Raw genomic sequence first — 11,165 nt, forward strand, 5'->3', positions numbered from 1 at the left:
GGACTTAACAATTGTAAGTCCAGGACTATCTGTATATCAGAAAAGACGTATTGTGACAAGCAGAATAAATAAATAAGCATCATTTATTTGATCCCCAAATTACATTTCTGTTAAACACCTTTTATTTATTTATTTGTTTGTTTGTTTGTTTGTTTCAATTTCTATACCACCCTTCTCCAAATAGGACTCAGGGTGGTGAACAGCCAAAGTAAAAAACAGGACATACAAAATTTAAAAACAGTTTAAAATAATTAAATATTTTGGCCATAAATTAAAACAACCCAATTTAAAATCAATTTAAAATTTAACTCAAGCCAGCCCAGCTAGTTGAAATAAATAGGGCCCGACGAAAAATCTGGAGGTCTGTTATTGTACGTATCTCTGGGGGGAGGTTGTTCCAGAGGGTGGGCACCGCCACAGAGAAGGCTCTCCCCCTGGGGGTCGCCAGCCGACATTGTCTGGCGGACGGCACCCTGAGGAGGCCCACTCTGTGTGAGCGTACTGGCTGGTGGGAGGCTATTGGTGGCAGAAGGCGGTCTCGTAGGTACCCCGGCCCTAAGCCATGGAGTGCTTTAAAGGTGGTCACCAACACCTTGAAGCGCACCCGGAAGACCACCGGGAGCCAGTGCAGCTTGCGCAGGAGAGGTGTCACATGGGAGCGCCTCGTCGCCCCTATAATCCCCCGTGCGGCCGCGTTCTGGACCAGCTGGAGCCTCCGGGTGCACCCCAGGGGGAGCCCCATGTAGAGAACGTTGCAGTAGTCCAGGCGGGAAGTGACGAGTGCCTGAGTGACTGTGCGTAGGGAGTCCCGATCTAGAAAGGGGCGCAACTGGCATATCAGGCGAACCTGATAAAAAGCCCCCCTGGCCACGGCCATCAAATGATCTTCTAAAGACAGCCGTGCGTCCAGGAGGACGCCCAAGTTACGAGCCCTCTCCGTGGGGGCGAGTGATTCGCCCCCAATAGCCAGCGATGGCGTCAGCTGGCTATATCGGGACGCCGGAATGCAGTATTTTTTTCCCCATAACTTCTGTTCATACATCATGGTCCATATCTTGAATATTTACAAAATGTTCATAGCTGGGAATCGTACCAGAATAAATGACGCTATTCAGTCTACTTATCTGACCAAATTTGTGGCTTGTCCAATAAACCTGATTTGTTCAGTAAATGTGCCTTATCACTGGAAGTTTTTTAGATGATTAATTCTTCTTGGGACGATTCCCCCCACCCCAATGCTCTGCGTACATTCAAGCATGGATGCCCCATGGCAGCTGATACCTTGAGACAAAATCATTCAACAATTATGGATGGAGCTAAGATGGAGGACAGGCTGTAAAGAGCTCTTCCAAAAGTAAATTAGGTTTTGCTTAGACACAGCTCCGTTCTTTTGTTTAATTTTAGCTTTTGTTCTTCACCCGAAATGTCTCTGAATGTCTCTGCATCAGAGAACATTCTGGAAAAAAAATATGGATGCTGGAAAAAAAAAGTATAACAAACCGATAAAAAAGACTCAAACCTTATTTTTTTCAAATCCCACAAAATCAGTTGGGTGGGAATGCGCAAAGAAACCACAAGAAACCTAGACAAAAGCTCCTTTTTAAATTCTAAACATGGTATTTTGTTCTTCTTCCTTCCAAACAGTCGAAAAGAAAAGAAAAAATAAATCTTAATGTTGTATAAAGGAACAAGATTCCTCACTGTGCGTGCGCTATATTTAGCATCCTGTAATTCCAAAACCAGCAGGTCCATTGCATTGTGGGTAGTTCAGATGAAGAGGTTCAGTGTTTGCCAAGAGGTTCAGTGTTTGCCAAGACAAAGCTCAACTTTTTCAAAGATTAATTTTCTCTGTTTTGCCCTTAACAGCCAAAATAATTGCAGGAGGATAAATAATGCTTGGCGCTTCATTTCCTTCTACATCAATTAATTATATTTACCAATAATAATTAACCAAATAATTTTCCCCATATATTCCTCCAAACCATAACTTAACCATTTCTGGTTTCAACACAATATAAAATTAATAGCATCTCAATTATTACAATTCCCTAGTTAAATAGACCTTTTTTTCTTTTGTGTTTTAAAATCTTGAACTCTCCTCTTTTGCCCTAAATTTCCCATTGTTTGCACCTACCTTTTTGGTGAGCAAAAAGAAAAAGAAATCTCTCTCCCTGCCTCATTTTGTCACGTTGCAGCAGAGCCTGCTTTACTTTCAGTTTCGTTTTAGCTAGGGAAAAAAAAATCTGCTCCAGCACTCTTTGCAGCAAGCAAAGAGCTTGTAAAACAAGAGCTTGCAAAAGAGCCTGTGCAAAACATCTGAGAGCAAATCAGCTGAGAGTCGGGAGGCCGATCTAATCAACTTGTGCTAATTAGCCTATGCTGAAGCTGAATGGGGCTGTTTTTTCTTGCTGTTTGCTTGCAAGGAGGTAACTGCCCACCGGAAGTAGGGAAAAAGGCTGTTTCCTGCCTCCGGAGGGCCTCCGGAGGGGTGGTAAAGGCCATTTTCGCCCTCCTCAGGCTCCTAGAAAGGCTCTGGAGCCTGGAGAGAGAGAAAAATGGGCCTACTGGGCCCACTGTGCCATCACATGCCAGGAGTGGGGGGGCAACGGAAGGAAGCACGCACGTGCATGGGGGCGGGGTGTATAGAATCATGGGTGTGGGCATGCGTGCACACGACCCTCCTCCCCTCTCCCGCTCCTGGCACACTATGGCAAAAAGTTAAACCATCACTGTCCTATACCATTCTGGACAAATGGTTATCCAATCTCTTCTTAAAAACCTCCAGTGATGGAGTGCTCACAACACCATAAAAGTATCTTAACAATTTTGTGTGTTATCACTAGTTTTTTTCTTTCTTTCTGTTTTCTAGTGTGCAGAAATTAAATGAATTTCTCTTAAGTGATGAGATCGGAGATGACAGCTGGAGAAATGGAGAGACCCCATTGGCATATGAATCGTGTAAAAAGCACACAGGACTAGTAAGGGATTCTTCTTCTTCTTCTTCTTCTTCTTCTTCTTCTTCTTCTTCTTCTTCTTCTTCTTCTTCTTCTTCTTCTTCTTCTTCTTCTTCTTCTTCTTCTTCCTCCTCCTCCTCCTCCTCCTCCGCTTCTTCTTCTTCTTCTTCTTCTTCTTCTTCTTCTTCTTCTTCTTCTTCTTCTTCTTCTTCTTCTTCTTCTTCTTCTTCTTCTTCTTCTTCTTCTTCTTCTTCTTCTTCTTCTTCTTCTATTTTAAGCTTCAAAATATGTTACAGATTTAAGTCTACTGATTGCCAGTTCCCCATATTATTTTTTATAAGAACTCTGGAGACTATGGAATGGTCTCACTTAAATGAATGAGGTTCTTAACAGTAAAAAAAATTGCTACTTTTTAATAACTAGGAACTGATTATTAACTTTGATAATTAATTGCAAAGTAACATAAATATAGAAGACTGGGCTGTCCCCAGATTAATTGAGGTTTAGGTTTAGGCACTACATGATTTTAATGGTTCTGGAAAGCTCACAATGTCAAACAACAAAATTAAAAGCTACAATACAATATAAATAAATAACACTCGGGCAATGATTGCTCTAGGGCAGCGTTTCGTAACCTTGGCAACCTTTAAAATGTATGGACTTCTACTCCCAGAATTCCACAGTCAGCATACTGGCTGGGGAATTTTGGGAGTTGAAGTCCGCATATTTTAACGCTGCCAAGCTTGAGAAACATGGCGGGTTTTTATCAGGTCTCATTGAACTGTATCTATTATTTCAGTAGAGGTGAAAATGTTTTATAAGGCGGATTGCTAGCTGAATAATCAGTCTTTCTCTTTTTTTTCATCTGGACTTTGGACCAGCAGTGATGAAAACAGACCACTAAAGTATCTTGATTTAAAAGAACTTAGGGAACATGAAACAAGATCTGATCCATTCCAGGAAAGAAGATGAGGGAAAGAACCTAGATAGGTAGTCCTCCACTTACCACCATAACTGAGCCTGGAATCTTAGTTGTTGAGCGAAGCAAATGTTAAGAGAGGTGCCACATGATTGCTTCACTCAACAACTGCAATCCTGGCACTTCTGGTTATGGTCATTAAGTGATTGCACAAGTCATTAAATGGACAGAGTGAGTGGTGCGGTGGCCTAGACGTGGAGCTCTCACCTCACAATCAGGAGGCTGTGAGTTCAATCCTAGGTAGAGGCAGATATTTCTCTCTCTGGGCACAATGAGAATATATCTGCTGAACAAAACTCCGCATTGGCGACAGGAAGGGCATCCGGCCAGTAAACACTCAGCTCCATTCAGTTGCCCAGATTCCACCCCGCAAGGGATTATGGGGTCATTAAATGACCAAAAATTATTTTTTTTTAATGGACAGAGTCCCAGGTAATGAAGATCGAGTGCCGGTGGAGGGCAGGAACCTGGGAAGCTTTACCTGAGCTGAAAAACCCACTGAAATTCAGCATTAGGCCTTTCAGGGCTTCCCCCATCTGCCTGAGATACCCTGTGTTACTTAACTTATTGTGCTGCCTCTCTGTTCTTTGCTTAGATTTGACTCCCTCTTGTCTCTAGGGGCTGACTGAAAGAGTTGACTGCCAAAAGATATCGCCTCCCCTTCATACGTGGAAGGAAATGCCTTTGGCAGGGGTGCGGCAATGTCGCGCAAATCATCTGGATCTGAACTATATTTCTGCCCCTCCCCATAGGAGGATGTCAGGTTCCCTCATTAGGCAGCTCTTTCAGCAATCCCCAAGAGATGAGAGAGGGAGTCCTCTTGGCAGGCAGCAACAGCTTGCAATCTTATCTGCCGTCTTCCCCATTGACTTTCTGGGGAAGCTGGCAGAAGAGCCAGCTTGCAAATAGCAATTGCCTGATCCCAGGGCGTTTGGTAACCAGTCATAACTTCGAACCCGGGTGCCAAACATCCAGATGGCAATCATGTACATTGCCGGGAGGGAAGGCGTGACATTTTATGGCATCTCAAAGTACTTTATAGCAGTGATGAAATCTGAACCGGTTCGCTGGCCGCGCATACACGCCATGCACCAAACGCGAGCTGCACGCATGCATGCACAGTGCGCACCAAACACGAGCTGTGTATGCGCACACGCAGTGCGAACAAAAGGAGGCTCGTGAAGGTAAGTAGAACAGCGCGGGGTGTGTGTGATCAGCTGTGGCGCGTGTGGGAACCTTTTTTTAAAACTTTTTAAAAGCATTTTTTACTACTGGCTCGGGCGAATAGGTTGTAAAAAATGCTTTAAAAAAGTAAGAAACAGGTTCCGATGATCACACAGCAAGGCTGTGATCATCGGAGCCTTTTTTTATTATTTTTTTTTAAAAGCATTTTTTTACTACCAGTTCCAGCGAATAGGTAGTAAAAAAATGCTAAAAAAGTACAAAGAAAGTTCCGACGATCACGCATCGCTCAGCTGATTGTTGGAACTTTTTTTTTTAACATTTTTTTACTACCGGTTCGACGAACCCATAGCATTTTTTACTACCGGTTCAGGCGAACCGGCCCAAACCGGTAGCATTTCACCCCTGCTTTATAGGCTGTAAAACACCCTTTCTGAGGTTGTTGTTTTGATAATATTGAAGTTATCTTCTTCAATAATCAGGTGGAGGTAAAGCCCTTTCTCCTTTCTTCATTTCTTTTTGTCCATGTCTGAAGCATCCCAAAGCCATCAACCGGAAACAGCCCTTGAGACACCAGCTGGATGGCTATGATCAACAGCAAAGGATATCCACTCAACATCTAACCATCGATGAGTGTGCTATTAAGGTGCCTTGTGTTTTAAAGTAGAGCGATCAATCCAATATTTTCTCATCAAACCTTAAGTGTGTTTTCTGATAATCCAGCTGAGATGGACCTTCTGTAGTTAATTTCCATCCTGATCTGGAAGCAGGTGTCCTTTTCTTTAAATACTAGTTCCTCAATGTGAGGATGTCTAATATCTTTGTCTTCACTTAAGATGAATCTCTGGTGTGGAAGATTCTATTGATTGATTGATCCCTTCCTCCCTCCCTCCCTCCCTCTCTCCATCCATCCAATTTATTGACTGTCCATCTTACCACAAGGTAACTCTGGCAGCTTACAATATTAAAAAGACAAAATTATACAGGTGGTCCTTGACTTACGACAGTTCATTTCGTGACTGTTACAATGGCACTGAAAAAAGTGACTTAGGACCGTTTTTCATGCTTCCGACATTTGTAGCACCCCCATGGTCATGTGATCAAAATTCAGATGCTTGGCAACTGGTTCATATTTATGACCGTTGCTGTGTCCCAGGGTCATGGCATCGCCTTTTGCGACCTTCCAACAAGCAGAGTCAATGGGGGGGGGGGTTGTTAAGCCAGATTCACTTAACAACTGGGTTACTAACTTATCAACTGCAGTGATTCACTTAACAGCTGAAGCAAAGAAAGGTCATAAAATGGGGCAAAACTCACTTAACAAATGCCTCACTCAACAACAGGAATTTTGAGCTCAGTTGAAGTCATAAGTCAAGGACTACCTGTATAAATAAAATGCTACAAAAGTATATAAAAGTACAAAATATAATAGCTGAAAGGTAAAGTCAATTTACAAATAGGATGAGCAGAGGGAGGTGGGATTTGATATTAATCTATCAGTCCCTTCCAACATGAAGCTGTCAGAGTTTGTTGCAGAAATAATCCAGAAAGCACACACAGGTAAACTGATGCAGCAGGGTTCGTTAACTTCTTTATATACATAATAATACATGAAGTAAATTTACAATACCAGTAGCAGATATCTTCCAATGTAGCAGTTACAAGCAAAACACAAGCAGACAATACAACAGACAGACAAGTTTGCAGCTTCAGAGCTCAGAGCTTAATACAAAGAGAGTCTCCTCTATACAGGGCAGTTAAGCTTCTGCACAGACTCAGTTGCTGCAGACTAAGACACCAGTCTGTCTCAGCTTCCAAACAGCCCTCATTGGCTGACTTAGATGCTATGCCTATACATTGGCTGACCTTGTTACCATGTTCTATTCCAGTTGATGAACATACTCTGAAGCCCTTCCTTTGGAGCCCCAAGCCAGCTGGCAGAACCAGGTCTTTAGGCTCTTATGGAAGGTCAGGAGAGTTGGAGCTGACCTTGCCCCATGGAGCAAGAAGTTTCAGAGGGTAGATGCAATGACAGAGAAAACTCTTCTGGACCCCACCTGCCGGACTACTTCGGCCAAGGGGTCCCACAGCATGCCTTCTCTGCCAGCACAGGTGGGGCAAGCCAATCCCAATGGGATGAAATGGTTCCTTAAGCAGCAGTGGGTTTCAAATTTTTTTACTAACGATTCTGTGATTGTGGCTTGGTGGGCGTGGCAGGGCTTGGTGGGCGTGGCAGGGGAAGGATACTGTAAAATCTCCATTCCCTCTTCACTCCAGGGGAAGATTACTGCAAAACCCCCATTTCCTCCCGATCAGCTGGGACTCGGGAGGCAGAGAATAGATGGGGGTGGGGCCAGTTAGAATTTTTACTACTGATTCTCCGAACTACTCAAAATTTCCGCTACCAGTTCTCCAGAACTGGTCAGAACCTGCTGAAACCCACCTCTGATGCTGCCTCTCTGTTCTCTGCTTAGATTTGACTCCCTCTTGTCTTTAGGGGCTGACTGAAAGAGTTACTGCCAAAAGATATCGCCTCCCCTTCATGCGTGGAAGCAAATGCCTTTGGCAGGGGTGCGGCAACATTGCGCAAATCATCTGGATCTGAACTATATTTCTGCCCTCCCATAGGAGGATGTCAGGTTCCCTCCCTAGGCAGCTCTTTCAGCAATCCCCAAGAGATGAGAGAGGGAGTCCTCTTGGCAGGCAGCAACAGCTTGCAATCTTCTCTGCCGTCTTCCCCATTGACTTTCTGGGGAAGCTGGCAGAAGTGCCAGCTTGCAAATAGCAATCGCCTGATCCCAGGGCATTTGGTAACCAGTCATAAATTCGAACCCGGGTGCCAAACATCCAGATGGCAATCATGTACATTGCTGGGAGGAATGTACCCACCTCTGCCCTTGAGGAACCAGGGCCCAGGCCATGAGTGAAGGGCTTTCAAGGTTATCACGACACTTTAAATTGCAGTTGGAAACAGACCGTCAGTCAGATTTATACCATAAAGGGTTTTTTTCCCTTCATTTATTGCTTGTACTCATCTTCATTGAAAGGAATTGTTTTGTACTTAAACTGGCGTTCTAAATATTGGAAAGTTTTGGAAACCATGTTTATGATGTAGCACACCCATTTTTTTTAATTCCCTTGAGTATCTTTTACTCTTGTGGCATTTCAAAAACTCTCTCTTTTTTTTAATTTGATTTCTATGCCGCCCTTCTCCGGAGACTCAGGGCGGCTTACAATGCGTTAAGCAATAGCCTTCATACTTTTGTATATTTATACAAAGTCAGCTTATTGCCTCCACAAACTGGGTCCTCAATTTGCCCACCTTAGAAAGGATGGAAGGCTGAGTCAACCTTGAGCCTGGGGAGATTCGAACTAGCAGTAATTGCAGGCAGCTGAATGATAATAACAGGCTATTAGTCTGCTGCGCCATCAGGCTCTTTTTTTGAAAAAGCTTTCTTATCTCAACCCGGTTTGTAAGAGTTACAGACATGCTTGCCTGTTAACCACAGCGTAATTATGACATGCATCTGTTTGCAGTTTCTAATGTGCGATATTATGCATTGCAGGTAACGAACGGGTACTTTTCCTGGGGAAGTGGGCTAGCCACATTATCCGATATTGATATCCGAATCCCAGCAGGTAAATAAATCTTGCATGTTTAACACCATCGTGTTCAGCACATTTTATTTATTTATTTATTTATTTATTCAACTTACATACCGCCCTTCTCCCCAGGGGGACTCAGGGCGGTGGGCAGTCAAACTTAAAACACATATAGTACAAAAGTTAAGAAAAAACTAAAATAAATTAAATCATCGGCATTTCCAATTTAAAATCCAAGACCTGCAAAATCGAAAAGTTCCCAATTTAAAACCCAGAATCAATAAAATCGAAAATTTAAAAACCCCATTAAAACCATTTAAGCTAGGCCAGCTTGTTGGAATAAATAAGTCTTCAGGGCCTTTCGGAAAGCGCGAAAGGCAATTTTAAATTGCCTCTAGATCAAGGGTGTCAAATTTGATTTCATTGAGGGCCGCATCAGGGTTGTGTTTGACCTCGGGGGGGGGGTGGAGTGGGCATGGCTAGGGTGGGCGTGGCCATCTTGACATCCTGTAGCCCTCTGCCAGCAAAAATGGAGGCCCGGAGGGCCACACGCGGCCCTCCCGAGCTCTGTTTTTGCTGGCAGAGACATCATGGCAGAGGTGGGTTTCAGCAGGTTCTGACCAGTTCTGGAGAACTAGTAGCGGAAATTTTGAGTAGTTCAGAGAACCGGTAGTAAAAATTCTGAATGGCCCCACCCCCAACTATTCTCTGCCTCCAGAGTCCCAGCTGATTAGGAGGAAATGGGGATTTTGCAGTAACCTTCCCCTGGATTGGGGAGGGAATGGGAATTTTACAGTATCCTTCCCCTGGAGTGGGGTGGGAAAGGAGATTTTACAGTATCCTTCCCCACCAAGCCACACCCACCAAGCCATGCCATGCCCACCAAGCCACACCCACCAAGCATGCCACGCCCACCAAGCCACACCCACAGAACCGGTAGTAAAAAATTTTGAAACCCACCACTGCACCACGGGCTGGTCCTTCGCTGTTTCCAGGGTGGCCCCGCGGACCAGATCTAAGTACCTCGTGGGCCAGATCCAGCCTGCGGGCCTTGAGTTTGACTCAAGATACTTACTCTAGATAGTTAGAGGCATGTAAAAGGATCATGCATAGATTGACTATAAAATAGTTTACAAATGACTCATAGTCACACAGATACTGATATGAGCAGCATATAGATCTGGTAGATATATAAATATAAATAAAGTGTCTTAAATTATAGTCATTTCTTTATTTTCTCGGACTAAGTTCGTGATGGCAAACGTGTGGCACGTGCGCCGTCACCCCAGGTCAAATCTCTGTGGCGTTTCTTTCGTGAGCTTCTGTTTCTCTGCAAACGACAAAACAAGCTCACAAAAGAAAAAGATCTTACCTCTTGCCTTGCTCCCGGTGTTGGGATGCCCCGCCTCCCACTGGCCAGCTGGTCTTCGGGTCTCTGCTGCACATGCGCGCATGTCCGTGGATGCGTGCGCACATGTGTGTGCATGCGTGCACCTGTCCATACGTGTGCACATTCGTGCATGCACATCCACCTTTCAGTTTGGGCACACACGTGCGCGCAGTTGGCACTCCGTGTCTAAAAGGTTCGCCATCCCTGGACTAAGTCTTTAAGACTTCAAAATGGACAACCATAGATTTCTTGCTTAAAAACTCTTACTTTGAAATAAATGGGATGTCTATAATCTGCCTAGGATCACATTCATTTCTAACTGAGCAGTTCTTCCATTGAGAGATTTATGTCCATTCCTTTTATCCCGCCCAATTTTTATTGCAAAATAGGCAACCCAAATAAAACGGGGTAAAATCCAGCAGGTTCTGACAGGTTCTGGAGAATCGGTAGCAGAAATTTTGAGCAGTTCGGAGAACCCACAAATACCACCTCTGGCTGGCCCCAGAGTGGGATGGGAATGGAGATTTTGCAATACCCTTCCCCTAGGAGTGGGGAGGGAATGGAGACTTTGCAATATCCTTCCCCTGAAGTGGGGTGGGAATGGAGATCTTACAATATCCTTCCCCCAGGAGTGGGGAGGGAATGGGGATTTTGCAGTATCCTTCCCCTGGACTGGGGTGGGAATGGAGATCTTGCAGTGGAACAGCTTCCCTCCAGAAATCGTGGGCGCTCCATCACTGGAGGTTTTTAAGAAGAGACTGGACAGTCACTTATCTGAAATAGTAGTGTCTCCTGCTTGAGCAGGGGGCTGGACTAGAAGACCTCCAAGGTCCCTTCCAGCTCTATTCTATTCTATTCTATAATATCCTTCCCCCAGGAGTGGGGAGGGAATGGGGAACCCCTGCCACGCCCACCAAGCCATGCCCACAGAACTGGTAGTAAAAAAATTTGGATTTCACCACTGCAAATAAACAATAATCAAAACAGATGTCAGGTTTTGAGGTCATCTCAAATAAATTGCATTTCAAATAAAGTCTTTGATGAAAAACTTCCATTT

At 44.2% G+C, this 11,165-nt stretch overlaps 1 protein-coding gene across 5 annotated transcripts in view; it reads left to right on the forward strand.

The window, feature by feature from the left end:
* The window catches only part of ABCC9 (ATP binding cassette subfamily C member 9), a 117,816-nt gene that overhangs the window by 35,379 nt on the left and 71,272 nt on the right, over window positions 1–11,165 (forward strand). For all 5 annotated transcript variants that reach the window (XM_070946596.1, XM_070946592.1, XM_070946594.1 and 2 more), the window contains exons 14-16: window positions 2,870–2,978; window positions 5,651–5,761; window positions 8,682–8,754. In XM_070946596.1, the coding sequence (XP_070802697.1) occupies window positions 2,870–2,978; window positions 5,651–5,761; window positions 8,682–8,754 (293 nt within the window). The remainder of the gene's footprint in view (window positions 1–2,869; window positions 2,979–5,650; window positions 5,762–8,681; window positions 8,755–11,165) is intronic.

Source organism: Pituophis catenifer, unplaced genomic scaffold (assembly GCF_029215685.1).
Source record: "Pituophis catenifer annectens isolate HBS135680 unplaced genomic scaffold, rPitCat1.0.hap2 SCAF_7, whole genome shotgun sequence".
Lineage (NCBI taxonomy): Eukaryota > Metazoa > Chordata > Lepidosauria > Squamata > Colubridae > Pituophis > Pituophis catenifer.